Source organism: Archocentrus centrarchus, chromosome 13 (assembly GCF_007364275.1).
Source record: "Archocentrus centrarchus isolate MPI-CPG fArcCen1 chromosome 13, fArcCen1, whole genome shotgun sequence".
Lineage (NCBI taxonomy): Eukaryota > Metazoa > Chordata > Actinopteri > Cichliformes > Cichlidae > Archocentrus > Archocentrus centrarchus.
In genome coordinates this window covers 23,292,252-23,312,030 of record NC_044358.1, presented here as the reverse complement: position 1 = coordinate 23,312,030, position 19,779 = coordinate 23,292,252, and the positions used below count along the sequence as shown (strand labels likewise).

General features: G+C 39.3%; 1 protein-coding gene across 4 annotated transcripts in view; it reads right to left on the bottom strand.

The window, feature by feature from the left end:
• Window positions 1-1,798: 1,798 nt before the first annotated feature.
• schip1 (schwannomin interacting protein 1) overlaps window positions 1,799-19,779 on the bottom strand; it is a 45,056-nt gene continuing 27,075 nt past the window's right edge. For all 4 annotated transcript variants that reach the window (XM_030744117.1, XM_030744116.1, XM_030744119.1 and 1 more), the window contains 6 exons: window positions 13,953-14,071; window positions 11,104-11,221; window positions 10,253-10,450; window positions 4,340-4,463; window positions 3,573-3,666; window positions 1,799-2,763 (listed from right to left, as the gene is read on the bottom strand). In XM_030744117.1, coding sequence (XP_030599977.1) covers window positions 2,712-2,763; window positions 3,573-3,666; window positions 4,340-4,463; window positions 10,253-10,450; window positions 11,104-11,221; window positions 13,953-14,071 — 705 coding nt within the window. In that variant the 3' untranslated portion in view covers window positions 1,799-2,711. The remainder of the gene's footprint in view (window positions 2,764-3,572; window positions 3,667-4,339; window positions 4,464-10,252; window positions 10,451-11,103; window positions 11,222-13,952; window positions 14,072-19,779) is intronic.

The following is a 19,779-nucleotide window of genomic DNA, read 5'->3' as shown; positions in this document are numbered from 1 at the left end:
AATGAACCATAGTGAAATTAACTATTCTGACCCGTGGCGGTAAATTATGAGATGGACCCTTACTCACCTGTGGCACTTCATTCCACACGCGATTGGCCCTCATCAGATACTACCGATTAATCATACTACCACCATGATTAATAATCCATCATCTACTTGACCCACGGACTCAGCCAACGCTGATAGCGTCAGTGTGGAGGAGGTGGCATTATTATTATTATTGTTAGTTTTCCTCGCGTCTGCAAAGAATGGGCGGTTGTGGATTTGTGGCAAAGATGCACACGAAGACAATGAGCAATGCCAAACAAAAACATTCAAACTACACAATGTAGTCACCTGATAAAGCAGTCCCATCAGTATAATATTAAAATGCTTCTTAAGTGCATCAGTGACAATAAATAAAATCTCTGTATAATAAAAGTCCAAAAGAAATTTAAAAGAAAAGTTCTACAGAATGGGGACATTACCCACATTTTTTTCTTGGTCTTTATCTGTTTATCTCCTTCTGACCTATCCAGGAATTTTAAACTGCCTTCACTTGTAACATTTCACTGTAGCATTATTACTCCAATAAAGGACATGAATATGGCCAGTGTTCACAAATGTATCCACTAGTTCTCAACTGCTAATTTGCTATATAAGTTCATTTTTTTCTTTCTAACTTTATTATGTGACACAGTTATTATTTACAACAAAATAATGTTTAGGTAGTGTTTGAATCTCAAAGTGCACTGTTAAATAACACACACACAACTACTTTAAATCTTTAAGTACATAAATTCTCTTAATTATTATCACATGTTCATAAAATGTAACTGTTATTTCATGCTTGCTTGTTGTAATTTGGCAGTTTTATTTATTTAATTTTTGCATGAAATAAAACCGCTAACAGACAGAAGAGTCTTTATACTCATAAAAATGTATATTTAGCTTCAGTGCTGAGGATAGATCCAAGCCTCCAGAACATCAGCGCACCTCTTGGCAAAACTGTTTCAACAATTTCTTTTTCACGTGTGCTAAATTAACTTTGACCTCTTTCAGGATTGGAGAAACATAGAAGACTCAAAATGAGAGTAATGTGAATTTTTTAACACGCAGAACACTACTTTGTTCTCTTCTCCCTGTCCAGTTTTCAGAAACTGCCGTCTAGTGTGCTTTACCCACTTTTGAAAGAAAGTGCATTCTCTGAAACTGGTCAGTGTGTGGTTGAGAGGAGTTTCCTGGCCTTTGTCTTTGGACCATCACATCTAAACTTACCATAACTCTTTAAATACAGCATATGATCAGATATATGACCCACAGAGGGAAGGGGTGGGGGGAGATTTTACAAGTAAAACACATTGTATTCATTACCAAACCTACCAGTCATATAGAATCATTTTTCTCCACAAGTGACCACTCATTATATATATACATATATATATATATATATATATATATATATATATATATATATATATATATATATATATATATATATATATATATATATATATTAATTCCACACACGTTTTCTTGTGAAAGAAAAATTCCTAATTGTGACCTGAAAGGGGTTGTCCAAATTGATATGAAGTCCCTTCAAGCCTCCAAGAACAGAAACCCAACCCCAATAACAGCGAGAAATACAAGTGTCATGGTGAGGCAAGACCGAAACAGTGGGAGTTGAGTCATACTACGTGTGATGTAATGTCTTCTATTCTCACCGCAGTTGCAACCAGTGATTGCACTTCCTCATCTGAACGCACAATTTTCTCTCTTTGCTATGCAGCAGCAAGTAGGACTGCACGCCAAGCCAGCATATATGAAACAAAGTTTATTCTTTATTTTACATATCTGTACATAAACATTTCTTCCCTCAAATAAAGTATCTGAATACAGTAGGATGAAAACAATATTAACACACTTATTCATTTAAAATGACTCGTGTCAGAAAATCAACATTCACAAAATGTTGAAGAGCAATTAGAGTGAACGTATTACCAAAATCTACAACTCCACTACAAGGCAGGCATGTTTTCCTTTACACTCTTATAGCACCTTCAAATCAACATTTCTCATCAGTTGAAAATGACCATTTGTGCAGAATAAAAACGGGTCGACTTGGAAATACTTGAAAATTACTGTCCAACTTAAAATGGTCTGAAGAAGTTAGTTTTCCATCATTTAATCTTTTTTTTTTTTCATACAGTGTTGTTTCTTTTTTTCTCATGACTGACTTTCTACTAAAATTTTCACTATTATATTTTATTTTATTTTTTTTCCCACAATTGTTGCATTTGAACTGTTATAATTTAGTGGTGAATGTAGAAAGTTAAAAAAGAAACAATAGCAAAGCAAGGCCGATCACTGCACAGGAAGCTGGGGACAGAATCCATGACGACACACAATCAGTTTCCTCCTCTCCCAGGAAGCGGGACGTGCTACACCCTCCTTAACGCTGGGAGAAAAACCACAGAAGCGAATGAACGAGGGTGGCCTTCTTCTGTGCTGCTGCTACCACTGAAGTCAGTGAATTGGACAGAAAAGGAGACGGGGAGGTTGGGGGTGAGGTAGGGGACAAGGAAGCAGCGAGGAGCAAAATACTTGGGACAAGCGGGGAGGTTTCGGATCGACACGGGGGAGAGAGGTGGAATGGCCGGAGGGGAAAAGTTTGCTTGGGAGCAGGGGCTAAGCTTGGCATAGGGAGGCGGAGTGGAGGAGGGGTGGGCATCTTATTTGGATAGGGTCCGCTCAGCCAAATGCTTCTGCTGACTCTCAGCATGCCTGGAAAGAGAAGGGAAGCGTATTGTGACTTAAATGATAATTCTGGCGATATTCTGCATTTTTCCTATACTCCACAAATCCAAAGATACCAACACCAACAATAAACTGGCTCTGCAAATGAGATTTGTTTGTCTGCTTTCCATATGCCCTGGCTAACCTGCTCGAGCCTGCCAGAGGTTTTTTCCTCTCAAAGGGAACTTTCTGTCTCCCCCACTGTCACCAAGTGCTTGCTCATAGGGGACTGTTCAATCGTCGAGGTTCTTTTTATAATGTTGTAAGGTCTGCTGAAAGGTGAGGCATGAACTAAAATTAATCAACTTCTTTGGCATTGAAAAACTATTGAAATGACTTCGCTACACAGGTGCGTGCTGTGGCATGTTCACTTTCACAGGCATCACCATGTGACTGAATCCACAGCTTAAAACAGCCCAACACAAATTATTTACTCATATTTGAATACTGCTTGCTGAAGGGGAACTCCGCACATTAAAGCTTACAAGTGTTTACAAGTGTCTGGGCCACTGATAAGAAGCTATATGAAGATTTTTGTGGCCACTGAAAGAACTTTGCAAAATCAGATGACTGACCACATTTTCACAGATTTTAAGGTGGATGCCGAAACGTGTGTACCAAAGAACCGGTTTTGGTCTGTTATTCAAAAGATTTGCAGACAATAATTGTGTAAAATAGAGATTATCCCTTTCAGACCTCATTCTTAAAATAAAGGATTTTTTTTTTCTATAAGTAAAAGAAGAAAAAAAAAATAATGGAACATGCAGTGAATAAATTATTAAAAAGTGCTTTGCCACCTGGTGAGGTCCTCTATGTCAACCAGCATGGCATCTTGCTCCATGTGCAGCTCATCCCGAATCAGTAGCAACTGTACGAGCTCCTCATTCAGACCTGGAGTGACAGATGATATGACGAATAGAGATTTGTCACTGTGAAAAAGCATAATCTCATATTTAAACAACTGAAACTCTGGAAAACCTCACAATTGCCACAACTGACCATAGTACGTATTCTATTGTGAGCCTCACAATAGACGTTAAATCTACATGAAAGACTGGAGCTGACCGCCTCAAATTCCCATTATGGGTTCATAACATGGCCACCGAAAACTTTATGCGCAATCTGACCAGACACACCAATGCTCTAATATCACATGTTCCAGCTATTGTTCCTTCAGCGGTGACAGAAAATATGAAGCATAAGTTAAAGATATTTTCAAGGGGAAAGTCTGATTTGTAAGTAAAAACAAGCTCGTGCTTTTGGACTCATGGGGATTTTTGGAACTTTTTTATGTAAGATGAGAGATTATTCATCCAGCAGTACTGGGATCAATGATGTGTACAGTGCAGTAACAGTAAATGCTCAGGGGAAGCTATTAACTGGTACAACTCTCTGAAGTGACTAACTTACATGTAAAAGTACTTTCACATCCACTAAAAAGGGTAGGGGTCAGTATGCATGTGCATGTTTTTCCCCAGTTCATCTCTTGCTCATTTCTGCAAGTGAAAGCAGAGGTCAGTGACTCTGTGTGTATTCTGTGTGTGTGCGCCTGTGGTCAACTCACTTTCAATCTGGGAGTGCAGGTCGTTTACTATAACCTGGAGCTGTCCCAGAGTCATGTCTCTCAGGTCGGTGGGCTTCAGGCTTCTTTTCATTAGACACTCGCTGATGTGAGGCATATGTGGAAGCTGCCCAGTCAGAGAGGCAGGTTTATGCGGGGGGAGAAAAAAATGAGAACAGAAAACCACGTTAGACAATGTGTTTTCCCTATTTGGATACTGAAACCTCATAACAACCAAAGTCCAAAATGTTCAACTGAGTGTTAGTAAAAGTGAGTAAAATTAACAGAAAGCTGATGCACCGAATACACAACATACAACACAAAAAGCCTCAATAAGGTGTAGTTATAGCTTACAATGCTGACCCTTTTAACTGCACAATCACAAGCACCAGCCTGAAAACAAACTGTCCTCTTCACCATTCCTCCACTGGGATGTGGCTCCACCTGATCACCTTATATTTTATTTTTATATGCTTTGATTATACTTTCCTTTAACTTTCATTTAAAGATGGTAAATGGTGTTTTCAGTTCCTCACTGCAGCTTTTCTACACATTAATTTCCTTGACAGAAACGCAGGACAAATGCACTGATTGTTTTCTGAACATAGTGATTCCTCTCCAACAATTTACTCCTTTGCTTTATTACTTTTTGCTGTAATAACAGATTATTTAATTTGTACATTATTTAATCCAACATAACAATTACAAAATCTTTGACTTTTAAGGCTTTTAATCTGTAGAAGAAGTCTTTCTGTTGGGTATGGATCTCTTTTAAAGTATGAATATTGACTTATATTTAAAAAAAAAACATATAAATGATCTTTAGAATTAAAACTGACTTTAAAATTTTAGTTTTGATATCATTTATGCATGACTTTCAGGTTCAACATAATTTCAGAGGTTTCCTTAAATGATCACAAAAGATTATAAATTCAGTTTTTACTAAAATTTGGTGTCAGTTTATAGTAAGTTCATGAAAACTTGTTTCTGCCACTGAAAAAAACAGAAATATATTTATAGTTATCATCTTAAAATTTTTAGCTTTTTTTTTTTTTTTTGCCAAAACAAGCTTCCATAGATTACCCAGCATCCAAAAGCTGTTTAAAATCCTTAATCCTTAGATATTTATGTCAAATGATTTAAGTCTTGCAACAATTTACTATTGTAACCTGAATGGCTCTTTTATCATATAGTATTTGCAGACATATCATTAAATGGATAAGAAATCAGAATAAATTCTGAATTGTGTTTCACTGAATCTATATTATATATACTGTACAAATATTAGCAGTGGTGGATTTCAATCAATCATGTAAATATCCTGTCAAGCAAAACTGTTGAACTTCTCTCAGATTCTTGATTCTGACATCCGAGTCCGATGAGATTTATGTGTGTTGTGTTTTAAAAAAATAATCCTACAAAAATAACCTTAAATCTGGCTCAAACCACATGTGGCAGGACTTATCAGCAGGATAAGGACAGCGAAACTGCATCTGACTGCTAAATGAAAGAGTCAGCTGTTTTTTTTTTCTTTTTTTGACTGACATTATCTGAACATTTCTTGTTTGTATGCTTTTAGTTAAGGCAGCTCCCCAGGCTCCCGGGTCCCTGGTGAAACAAAAGGAAATACTTCCCTTTCTTTTTCCTTTGAGTGGCAGTAATCTTAGGGGATTTCAAGTAGGTGCTGCTGTTTGTTCGCAAACAGGCTGACAGCATCTTTACACATGCAAACAGCACAAGAACTCAGTGACTCTGGAGTTCTTTCTCTCCAGCAGGGGCCCAACAGTGAGGCCTAACCTGATCTCCAAATGGCGCCTTCGCTATTACCTTTAATGTGCAAGAATTTGTGCAATGTTTTTTTATTTTGTTGCACATGAATATTTCTTTAAACTTTCTCAGGTGCTTCTGCTGGTTTTGTGTATGTAATAATGACTCATCCCATTGCATTGTTCCTTTACCTGCACAAATATAAGCACAAAGCATCACTTGTGCTTAGAGAGGCACACGTAGGCAGATAACTTCCTTTATGACCCTCCCTCTGTCAACAATCTGGCCAAACTGCTCTGCATTCTTTCTCTTTCCATCCTGCACCCATTTTCTCTTTCCCTCAAACTCCTACCTCCAGTCTCAGAGGCATCTGCGAGAATGCCCTCGTGCTCTCTTTTTGCGCCACATACTGTAAAACCTGCGTGGGTGCCAGCTCTTCTTGGTAGTTTCATTTCACTTTCACATTAGTAATGATGCGATGTATTCAAGGCTGTCATGTGTCAGTTTCAGTTTCGGGAAATTGACCGTGTATAAAGCGTCACTTCAGAGTGACATAAGGAGAAATGCGCGGGAGATGGGAAAAGCTACACACTGATATTAGACCTGACTCAACTTCTGACAGCTATATGAGTTTCTGTGATACACTGACCATACCACTAATTACCATCTGAGTATTCAATACCAGCAAGTTAATTTCCACCAATGACTGTATCACAATGAGGAACTATAATGCGTTGTGAATTAAGTCAATAAAGCGACAGTGGAATCAAATTATCACAGTTTTCTCAGTTCTAGGAAAACCCACCAAACAGCACACATTCAGACATCTGAGTGCAAACTCACTGGACTGTCCAAAATTTCCATTCTTTTCTCTTGACCAGCAGGTAGTGCACTCCAGTTTAGCTGAAGCTGAATTAAACTAACTGGCAGCAGTGTGACAGCGAGGGCGGGCAGTGGTTACCTCACAACACCACACTGCTCACTTTTAGCTAATTATTTCAGTTTATCTAGTATAAGCAAATTATTCCAACCCATTCTTGTTTTGTAAAAAGCTGTTTTTCTTTTCTTAGTTTTACACACAGACTGTGTATAAAACATAAATAGTCTTCCTATGGTTTTACACCTGACTCAGCTGTATACTGTGCACAGTCATATTGAAAAGAAAGTACAACCTAAGGGTTTTACATATCAGGGCTTAGTTAAAAAAAAAAAAAAAAAAAAAATCTAGACCTTACCAGGCTCTAAAATTTAAATACAACCTTAGATGGATAAGAAGACATGACATGCTACAACTTGCCATTGATTTAACAGAAACCAAGCCAAAAATAAAGAAGCAGTGTGTGAAAAACTACACCCTATGATTGAATATATTGGGAAAAAAAACCACCTTTAACAGTAATAACCTTACGTAACTTGAAGCAACTGTTTTCTGTATGGCTTTATCAGTCTCTTATGTTGTTGTGGAGGAACTCTGGACAACTGCTTCAGCTTGTTGAGGTCTCTTAAGGTCACACCGCTGCATTTAAGTTGGACTGACGTCTGGACTTTGACTGGGCCACTGCAACCACTTGTTTCTTTTCTTTTTCAGCCATTTTGTTGCAGATTTGCTGATAAGCTTGGGAACACTGTCATACTGCTTGACCCAGTTTCAGCCAAGCATAGTCTGTCAGACAGATGGCCTCACATTTGAATCTAGAATACTTTGGTACACAGAGTCAACTCACTGACTGCAAGGTGCCCAGGTCCTGTGGCTACAAAAAAAAGCCCAAATCATCACCCCTCCACCACCGTGCTGACAGTTAATGAGGTGTTTGTGCTGAAATGCTGCATTTGGTTTTCTCCAAACATGGCGCTGTGGCCAAAGGTCTCCATTTTGGTCTTGTCTCTCCAAAGGACGCTATTACAGAAGTCTTGTGGTTTGTAAAGTCTGTTCTTCTCTCTGAGAAGAACAGACTTTCCAAATAAGCCATAACTGTTCAGTCTTGATCTCACTGTACTGTCATGAACTTTAACATTTAACTGAAACTGAAACATCCTCGCTGCAGGAAGGAGCGCTTTCGCAGGTCATTCATCCCAACAGCAGTTAGACTGTACAACACTTCATAATGTCTTGAGTCACTTGGACACTTTACCTCCTCTGCCATCACTTTATCCTTACAGTCCAGATACATTTTATTTATTACACTCACCCATATAATGCATACCGTGTATGCTGTGTACCTTACCGGCTACAAATGTATATAATATTTTGATATCTGTATATAGTGTTTTGATGTGTGTGTATATGTGTGTATATGTACATGTGTGTATTGACTATATATTTTCTGTATATAGTGCTTATGTATATGTGTATAGTGTTTTTCTATTTTATTTTATTCTATTCTATTTTTAGTTTTCTGTACTGAGCTGCTGTAATGCGCAAATTTCCCCGTCGTGGGATCATTAAAGTTTTATCTTATCTTATCTTATCTTATCTTATTTAACAAGCTAACTGAGGCCTGCAGAGTCTGAGATGGTTTTTTGTTTTTTTGCAATTTCTCTAAGCATTGCACAGTCTGACCTTGGGGTGAATTCTGCTGGGATTATAACCCTTCCCAGATTGATGGGCAGAAACAACTGCTTGTCTGAGATCATTGCTGATATCTTTCCTCCTTGCCATTGCCACTTGCTGATAATCAATTAACCAACTGCATTTGATTTGCAGCACCCAGCTGCTACTTACTGTCTTATTTCCTATGGAAGCAGTAAGGGTGTACTTAGTTGTTCCACACACTGCTTTGGTAGTTTGGTTTAGTTTGTTGTTAAATAAATAACGACACAGTGTAATGTGTCATGTTTTGTTCATTTGAGGTTGTAGTTACTTCATGTTAATCTCTGATAAGCACCAGATTACTTTTGTTATGTCCTGATGTATAAAACTTTAGAATTTAAAGAGGGTGCACTTTCTTCTTACTGTGACTATGTCTTCACTGCCTTAGTTTACTAAGACAAGCATTACACAAATTTGTAATCATTATAATTTAGATTTTCCAAATTAGTTGAGCGCTGCAGATGAACAACTTGTTGCAAAAATACTTCTAGTTGGGAATCAATGTTCAAGAGAACCACTTAACATTTGTGATAACTGCAGTTTAAACAGATCTCTGGTGTTGTGGACAGCGCGGGCCGCTGTAGCCTTAAAACATTTTAATATTCACTGTGGGTTGTGTCTGCATGTGACAGTGATGTCTTCTGACTGCTGAGCACTGCTACATCCCTGAACACCAAAGTCGATGCTTTCTGGCATATGAATTATAGATGGACCCGGTCGAGCTGCCCTTCTCTTTTCTGAATAAGTAAAACTGTTCTACCTTCAAGTATGGGTGGAAATATAGTGCGCATCTGTGACACTGTGGATATGTGAGTGTCTCTTGGTGTGTGTGCTCCTGAGGAGGCAGTCGGGCAGATATAAATGAATGAAATAATGATGAGCAGGGCTGTCATCACCTTCTTCTCTCAAAGAGAAAGAGAGGAAACAGGGGAGAGGTAGGAGGGCTTTGACTATTATTTGTTTCCATTACATCTTGGTCTAAGCTGTGTGAGACAAACATCACTGAAATGCTTTGCCTTTGATAGAAATTGTTGCTTATTTCATTTACAATCCTAACGCCTACAGAACCACCTTCCTTGATTATTAGCAAACAGTAAATGTATCAGTCCTCGGGGACATCGTCTAAACTGGTCATCTCAGAGGCCTTCACTCCAGGATGAACAAAATTACGTTAGGCAAATGTGTTAACCACTACACTATGGAGCCACTATTCACATGGAATTGAGAGGATTGGGTTTATAGTGTTTTGATATATAGTGTCTTAACAGACACAGATAGTTCAGACCTGTGCTATCATTGGTGTAAATCAGCTGTTACATCAATACACTGCTGAAATTTGTCTTTTTAAGAATGTAATGATAATGATTTTTTTTTTTGCCACTTGAGAGCACGGAAAACAAAGTGTAAATACATTGCTGACATCACCTCCTTTTTAAATTTAATTGATTGCAATCAAGAAAATATTAGTCTAATAATAACCGTATGAAGTTTAATCACCACCGGCTTATGAAATGTCAAAGAAATGAAACCAAACAGGTGAGCAGATTTCTTGTACTGACCAGGTCAGCCACTGGTGACTTTTTGCGATTCTGTTTCTCAACCTCCACCTGCATCTTGGCCATGGGCTTGGCCATAGCCAGGGCCAGTTTTGCCTCTGCCTGCAACTTCTTCTGTCTACTCAAGAAGTCCATGTCCTCCAGAGACTCCGAGTCGTCCTCTGTGGTGTCCCTGTCCGAGTAGGAGGAACTCTGCTTGGACTGCAGGGAGGAGGTAGGTAAAGAGTAGGTAAAGTGGAAATTAGAATCAGAAATTAGTGAGAAAATAATGTATGGGTCACATAAGAGAAGGGAAGTCACAGTGGGATGGGGACAGAGGAAAAGTTAACAGGCAAAAGGGTGAAGGTTTATGACTTCTTGGCATTGTGGTATGCAATTTTCACAGTGATAGGAGCATCATTACATACACTGACTATGACATGAGGCGCTAATTTTATCTTTTGCCATTTCATTTAGTTAAGTATGTCTCAGTGTGATAACAGGTTAAGGTGGCCAGTCAACCATGGCCTCAGTGAGTACATATCACATCGCCTTTCATTGGAACTGTGAACTGGTTAGTTAACAGTGCAGAAAACACGAACAAAGGAATTCACAAAGAAACTACACTGCCACTTATGGCTCTGATTCATATTGAAAACAGTCTACCACCCACTTCACTGCTTTCTTTCTTGTTATGTCTTGATTTTGCACTGATACAATCAAATCTTTACACTTTGCTGCTTTCACATCATCATTAATACAGATTTCATAGTGATTTCAGGATTTAAGTCCTTTCCTTTCATTCTTTAATTCTAGAAAATAACTCTGCATGGGCTTATAGTAAGCTATAGCTCAGTGTAAACATGTGGGCATACCATAGGGGACAGAGGTGTGTCCAGGCTAGTCTCCGTCTTGCTGTCATCTGCATCACTGTCCTTATCGCTGCCACTATCATTGACAAAACAGATCTGTAGGTTCATCCCACTCTGCAGCCTGAAAGGAGACGTGATAACACAAAGGAAACTAATATTAGCACAAAGCAGATAAGAGTTTGGCTCACTTGTTAGCTGACGCTGCAGTGATTGACTCAGACAAAGAGTGCTGTGGCCTAAGAGAGCAAATATGAACACGGTACTGTGATGTGTTAAAAGACAAAAAGACGGGAGAAGGAAAGAAAATCCCAATAGAAACAAGTGGCCTTCACCACCAAAGCAAAGCGAGATGAGGCTAAAATTAAAGAAGGCTCTTGTTTTTAATCATCTCCCCTTTTTGTCTCCAGTGTGGATCGATCCAGGTGGCCCCTGATAGGTCTGCTGCAATCTGCCAGGGACCAGAGAGGGTGTGTTTCGTGCCATGGAAGAACAGAATATTGCTAGGTGTAGATTTCAGCCCACCGTGGATCAATAATCTGCTTATTCAATGGAGTAATTACAAACAGAGGTGATTGATTACATAGCAGACATCCAATCAGTCCCAATTAAAATAGAACCTGAGTGGTCGATTGCTTGTTTTGAGAGAAGGAGAATCAAAACTCTCTGAATTTAATAGTTTTCAGAGGCCACTGAAGTGACTTTTTGACAACTGGGAGATGCTAAACTCATGTACAGTAATATGCAGCGTGGGGCTTGGCTGATGGTCAATATGAAGCTGGCTCAGATATATCAGTATTGGCAAATATCTCAGGTGGCGGTCAGTAATGAATTGAAAGACAGAAATGCCCAAGAAATGTTTGTGGTAAGTTAGAACGGTGCCAAGTTCATTTTCCAACTCTCTTTAAAAACAAAACAAAACAAAAAACAAGAAGCACTCCAAGAATGCAAACCTCAGCCAAGGCAGCAGGATTTACCTTTAAGGGAACAGTATTATGTTTTTATATATTCATTTTGTTTTCTTTGTTCTTTTTTGACTGACCAGAACAAATTTGTAGTGCAGTAAAAATCAGATAAAGGCAGTGTGACATATGCTTACTTTGATTACACAAACATTATGTAGGAGCAGGTAATGGATAATGGTTATTGCTTTATAAATAACTGGACATGAATAACTTGAGCTTATAATATAATATTGTACTACAGTATATTTCTAACTAACCAGGCAGCTCATTCTCTTTTCTCTCTCAATAATTTCTTTAAAGATATACATTTTGGGTCAACTTAAAAGAAAGGCAGATGTGAAGTGAGATCAGAGGTCAAATGTCACATGATATTTGGATGCAAACCACAATGAGATATTTACCAGTATCATTTCCTAAATATTGCCAATACTAACAAAGGCAGTATTTTTTTTTGCCCACAGCAGCTTTTTGTAACAGTGGAGAGAGACAGGAAATGGGGGAAGGATACAGGGGAAGACACGCTGGCAAATTGGCGACGGGCCGGGACACAAACCCCCGCCGCCCGCAACGCAACGCGGCATGTGTATGTGGTTGCCGGCTTCACCACTAAGCCACCCAGGCGCCCGGCAGTAGAATTTTAAGCAGAGGTTTAAAGATAAAAAACATTTTATGAATGTTTGACCTTATCTGACCTTGAAAAAGAAGTCAAAGGTCCAAAGTAATGTGATATTTAGAATCCTCGTGTATCATTCCCTATACGCCTATATGTTGTCAATATAAACAATGGCAGTAAGAAACAGCTCTATATAGAATTATTATTACTTTGACCTTTAGAGCAGGCTATTGACCTTGAAGTAGAGGTCAGAAGTCAAATGTGACATGATATTTTAAATCTTCATACTTTCTCCATGTACGAATCATAGTTTCTAAGTTATAAGGCTTTTTGTCAGTTTTGCACCAATAAATCATGAGGTTGACCTGGAAGACTTTGGTGGATATAAACCAAATTTTAATGGATTGTTAACATGACCCCACTCTACACCCCTACAAAGTTTTTATCAGAATTCATTCGGACCTTTTTGAGCTATCGTGTTTCCAGACAGAATGATACGCATGCATGCAAACACTACCAAAAACATAACCTCCTCGGTGGAGGTAGAAAAGAAAAGAAAAAGAAAAATCCATAAATTCATCAAATTCCTCATTTCAGGGCTTTCTAGAATACGGTGTTAGTGTCTTTGCACAGATGATGAGTACATCTTATTTTTACACAATACTATCATTTGACCATTCACCACAAATAATGAGAAATCCACTTGATTCAAATCACGTGGATACAATGAGAACTGCTGTTCCAGTAAGGTACAGTGTAGGAGGTTGTAGAACTTTGTGTGTGTGTGTGTGTGTGTGTATGTGAGTGTGTGTCTGCATAAACATGTTGGTCTTTTTTTTGGGGAAGTGAGAACCACAAAGACTGATTACGTCTGGCTCATTGTCATTGACATTGCTTCACTCAGCTACCGATGACAGTAAACTGAGCTTTTAGACCACATTATGTGCTTTTATCCCAAGAAGAAAAAAGAAAGAAAAAAAAATCTATCTATCTATCTATCTATCTATCTATCTATCTATCTATAGACAGACAGACAGACAGACAGACAGATAGATAGAGTACATCTTCATTCAGAGATCTAGGTAGATAGATAGATAGATAGATAGATAGATAGATAGATAGATAGATAGATAGATAGATAGATAGATAGATAGATAGATAGATAGATAGATATAGTACATCTTCATTCAGAGAATTATGACACCACAAAACAAAAACAAACAAACAAAAAAAACCCTTTGCAAGTATCAGTCACATGCTTATATGACGGATGTTACCTTGAGGACAAACTGGGTTTGCCACTCTTGCTACAGCTGGTGTAGATGCCTGGTCCATCATCGAAGAAACTGCCCAGGGCCAACTTCTGCCTGATAGACTCCCTCTCATTCTTCTGGGCCTGCAAGAAGAGATTAAGAGGTTTAGGCTACTTTTTAATGATCTTTCTGATGACTGATAGCGCAGTTTCAAAATTAAGCCAGGTCTCTTCCTAAGTAAAGTTGATCCCACAGGATGAATCTTATGTAAGAACAGAAAGCAATGTCACCCTGATCACTTTCTGACTGTACAAGCCAATGGGACAAGCAGATCTACAGTAGCAGCTTTTTCTTAACTTGTCTTAGCCAATTCTGATACAAAGCATGGAGTAGGCTGATGTGCTGAAAAAGGGAATAAGTGTGAAATATCTAAGGGCATTAGAAGTTGGCAGTACAAACATTCACCAGCAGGTGGTACTGTTGTTTCAGAGAACAACCCAGATAACCTCACAGAAAACTTTATATAGGATAAACCCCTGAGAAATTACTTTAATGCACATTTCATGCATAATTAAAGCTGGCGAGGAATCCCATCATAACAGTTTTAGAGTTTCTCTTGCTCTGCCTCTTCTCAGTCTAGCTCAGCTTCAGCTTAGGCAGGGCTCATACAAAATCACACTGGTTACCTGTCCCATCTCTGCTGATAACAGGTAAACACAGCAGGCAGAGATGCACACAACTAATGAGCCACTCAAACTGTCAGAATAAAAAGTGTAAAGGTAAATTCTCTCTAACACAGCGGTGCCGCACTTTTGGAAGGACAAGCTCTGCAAAATGTTTTTGGTCTGTCAGAGACACAGTTGCCCTAAACACTGCAGTGCTTCTGTCCTTCACCCAAACGGGAGCCTTGGGACCTGAAGGGCAGGAAAGGTTTATAAAACAAAGTTTTACATGAGTTGGGCTTGAAGGATAAATCAACTGTTTGGTTTGTGCATAGCATAGCAATTCACAATGATGACATATTAATATCTTACATGATCCAGGGTACAGCGCAGATGACTTCAGTGCTGAGACATATATCATATAACTGCTACATTTCTGCTTTGATTGCAGTCTCTCTCTTTCCCTCTGTCCCATATGTTTGGCCTGTATTTCTATCTTAAAAAAGCCAAATTGTCAAAAAAAAAAAAGATTGAAGTGAAAATTTGTTTGCCTGGATTATAACCACGTCCGTTACTTAGTTTTGTTCCTATTTTTGTGAACGTACCTTAAAACTTTTCATCTTCCTCATTTGTCTTGTTCATTATATTTACATGCTTCCTCCATTAAAATCATACCAGTTGTTTGTCTTTCATGCTGATCTTCATCTTCAGACCTGTCCTATTCCTTCCATCAAACTATCTCTCTGTGGTTCACGCTGTTCATCCCTCTCCAAATCGCTTATCACACCTTCACCTCTCTCCCACTCATTTTCTCATTTTCTCAACTCCTTCGCTCCCTCCTTTCCTTTCTCACTGTCTATCTCTCTTGACAATTGTGTGCAGGCGTTGGTGAGAGTGCCTTCACTGAGGACAAATTAACATAATCCAACTCCACACAAGAGGCTGCAAGACGCTCCTGGCGCTGCATGCACACGCACACACTGGCATGTAGAGGAGTGGACCTGGCACTGCTCCTTTGTGTGTCTGTTTGAGACACTGCCTGGGGAATCAAGACGAACACCCTTGAAAGTTTCAGTTCATTGCTTCAAAGGTGCAACAACAGCCTGTGTGGTACACTGCAGGTCAAACACATATACTACACATCACTCACACTGACTGCAACAAAGCTGTCAGTCATGTTACTCCACTGAACAGTTGCTCCAAGCAAAGATTAAAAAAAAAAAAGAAAAAATCAAAAGCAGCAGGTTCACTGAGCATTGGTAACTGTGTGCTCCGCTCATATGGTGAGAGCTGAGAAAAGACTAAAATGAGGGCTCGCTGGGAAGGAAGTCTTCATGAAAGCTCAGGGGACATTTTTAATGGAGTTTCAACTCGATAACAGGTGAACATATGTTTAAGACCTCATATGGTGTCTGTTAGCAGACTGTGTGCTGATAGAAAGATGCAGATCTACTTAACGGTAATCAGGGTTTAGCCAGTGATCGCACCCTGCCGATTAAACAGTTTTATAAAGTTTTGCCACCAGGTTGTTAAAACTCGGCTATCAACAGCACAGAGCAATATTTTTTTCTATGTGAGTTTAATGTCCAGTCGTCAGGGTTCAGAGTTATTTAAATAAATTTGTGATGCAGAGCACGGTGCATATGCTGCAATGACTGGTGACAGGGATGCTCAAGGACACACTGGTTGCTGATGACATTCAAGAGCAATTAATTAACAGCACTACTTATGAGTTTTACTGCTATACTCTCAAGCTTGTTCTACACCTTTATATAATGCGAACAATAAGAAAGCAAAAGTCATTTTTTTCTTAATCCAAATATTTTCTCAGTCAACTTATCATTCAATTTATTTCTAAAATGTCAGAATTTGAAAAAAGCCACCCTCCCACCCCCCCAAGGTTAAATATTCGCATTCTTGTTGTTTGTGTGACAAACAGTGAAAAACACAAAGATATTCACTTGGCAATTATATGGTATTAAACAAGAAAGGAAGCAAGCAAGCAGGTATAGTCATAACGCACTGCCAAAACTATAATTAACACACAAAACAACAGTACATTCCCTAAAGAAGTGGGAAGATCCCTGGAAGTCAAACAGAAACTGATCTGCAGTTGGATTAAAACTAGATTAAGGGTCCCGCATTTGTTTCCATTTGCATTGTTCTTTGTCTACACAGAGGGAAGGATTATTGCAGATGTCATGGAGACGCACATGCGTGTAGCCCCTCCAAATAAATGCCAGATGGTGATGATGGTAAAGAGAAGAAAATACCAAAGATCAAAAAAGCAAAGATAGGCAGGAAAAACAACAGCTGTGGTGCAGAGAGTGCATCTTGGTGGGGAAGTGAGGTGGATCTAAAAACAAGCGACACTGCACGGTCACTGACTAACAACTTGTGATTGAAAAGTTGTTAGGCAGTGAACATACCCTGGTTTATTCTCCTTTTTCCAGTGAGTACCATAATGCACTGCAAACTGGCTTCACAACTGCTGACATGGCCTAAACTACAGTAGGAGCAGTAAAAAACACAGACATAAACTACAGTAGCCCATATTACTAGCTGTTTCACATATTACTGCCCCCTGGTGACAGTAGACAACCACAACATGCAGATGTGGGTCTGCAAAAGCTCTGCATCTCACACCTGCCTGACGTAACAACTTCCTGTATTTGTGTACGTGTCATCTGTTATACAGCTTGTTTGTGTTGTGTGCTTGTGTTGGTGGTAAAACAGTCATAAGGGGAGATCCATAAACCTTTTAGAAAGGTGTGGAATATGCAACTGACAGGAAGTGGGAAATGGGTAGAAAAATATGTGCTCCTGTCGCGCCTGTTTTTGCCTTTAAATTTAATATTTCACCATTAATTTCAATCTCTTCCTTCACTGGAAATCAGCTTAATCACATACTTTTCAGAGTTTCTCAAGTGCAGGAAGCAATCACATCCTGTCACAGTTTCCATATTCACTTCCACCCCTTACAGGTGTGACTTTTGAATGAAATAAAAACCTTGCACTTCACAGGCTCCAGGCGCACAAAGCCTCTCTTTTGATTGGGTTTGCCACTCAAACATTCTCCCGTGTGCTCTACCCAGTAATTTTTCTGCTAGATCTCCTTAAAAAAAAAAAAAAAAAAAAAAATCCTGCAAGCGCAAATGAGCATTTCCACATAACGATGACATGGAAAATTGCTGGATCCATTACATTAACATTTTAATGCCTGTGGGAAACAAGTAAGAGACTGAGAGATCATCCTAACTACCTCCATCAGTTCCTGGCCTGAACACTTTGAGCCATCACTGCCCAAATTAGACTGGGACCAACACAATTGGACTAATTTCTGTTTTTCCTCAAAATAACCAAGCAATTTCCTCCACTGAAAACCCCCCTCATTGACAATGACATTTTCCCCCCTCCACTCCGCAATACAACCATTCATCTGCAGGCCTAGAGGGTGATTTAGTCCTGGCACTGAACGACAGGGTGCTTGTTTTGAGCCTTCAAATCTTCCCTGAAAATCTATATTAGAGCAGGGAGATGAATTTAATTATCCGCGCCAACAAAGAGCATCCTCCTTCTGCCTCCCACAAAATTGCTGGCTCTCGTGGCCAGAATTTTTTCAGTGGTTAAGATCTGAGATGTGTTTACAAGTAAAGAGTCGATGTGCATGAATCTGCGTGAGTACAGATTTCTGTGCTTCAGTTTCAGTATGTACAGTAACTTAAAATATGGTGAAGATAGCATGCCTTATAATGTATAAACCCCTTTATTCCTTTGCCAAGGTGCTAGCTAAGGTATGTGATCAATGCTGCATGTAGTGCTTTTTTGCCTTTTTTCCCCCCAGCAAGATTCCCCCCAAACTTCCAGGCTGAGCATCAAGATACTTGGTGGACAGGTGGAACATGAGCAAAGGAAGCAGACGTCAAAGTCTGGCACAGATGGAATCACTTTTGTTGAATTTGAGACATATGGTTATTGGCTTTGGCTGAGGAGTGCTCTTGAAGGTTATTAATATTTTTTTCCTTGAAATTCTCTTTTCACACCATTCCTTACAAAGTGGCCTCTATTTTTCTGCACAATGGAGTCTTTTCAGTGACCTGGACCTCACTCCCTGGCTGAGAATAAGAACCCACTGTTACCACATGTGCACACATACACTTGCACACAAATACCAGGTCTTGTGAGAACAGGCTTTGTGTCTTTTTTAAGTATATTATCAGTGAAGGCATCACAGCACAGCGCACCTGTACGTGACTGAGTGCTTAATAGAAAGGTTCTTGCTTAAAAGCCTTTCTGTTTGTTAAAAAAATGGTGCAGTGTCTATGTATGTGTGCATTTTTTGTGTTATGCTGAGAATCCAAACGGGGATGACTTCACTCACATATATTTTCCAGGACTAACAGTGGGATGCTGCTGAGCTCTCAGCCTTACAAACAGAAACAAGGCCACAAAGTCCTCTGTGTGAGTGTGTTATGACTGTGCTACATAGTTTCACATTTCACACAGATGTTCTTGCAGGCTTAGAGTAAAACCGGATCAACTTGTAGCCATTTAAAGCCAGCACTTTTAAAAATTTGAGTTTTTTGGGGGTAAATTTTCATTTTTTCTATCTATACCACTATAACAGTTAGCAAAACCATGTCCAGCAGCAGAATATCCGTTAAGCTAAAGCTTATTAGCACAATATCTTTTTTGAGAAACAAAAACGTGAACAAAGTGTAAAAGCTTTACGGTCTTACGACAATTATGACTTTCTGAGGATAGCACCTGCTTCACAACTTCACAGGGACAGCTTTGCACTCTGCAGACTAAGCTAAGCTCACTGGCTACTGGAAGTGCCACCCCATCTATCTGATAGTGAAAATAACCTTCTTATCTCAGCAGGAGAGGAAATACGCACATTTCTCTGTCTTTAAACAAGTGTATGTGTGCGTGTGTGTGTGCATGTAAGACCGTCTTCTCTTTTCATGCTATCTGAGACCTGTCTGTCCGGGCAGTGGAACATTCCAGCCCAGATAAGAGACCGACCTTTGACCTCTCATACAGTTCAGCTGCAGGTCAGCGCAAGGCTGCTCCTGTCACTCAGATTGGAAGAGAACAACTCAACAAGTGGCGGTGGGCCATACATGAATGTGCATGTGGGGTAGAAGAAGTGGGGGAGGGTTATGGTGGGAGTAAGGGAAAAAAAA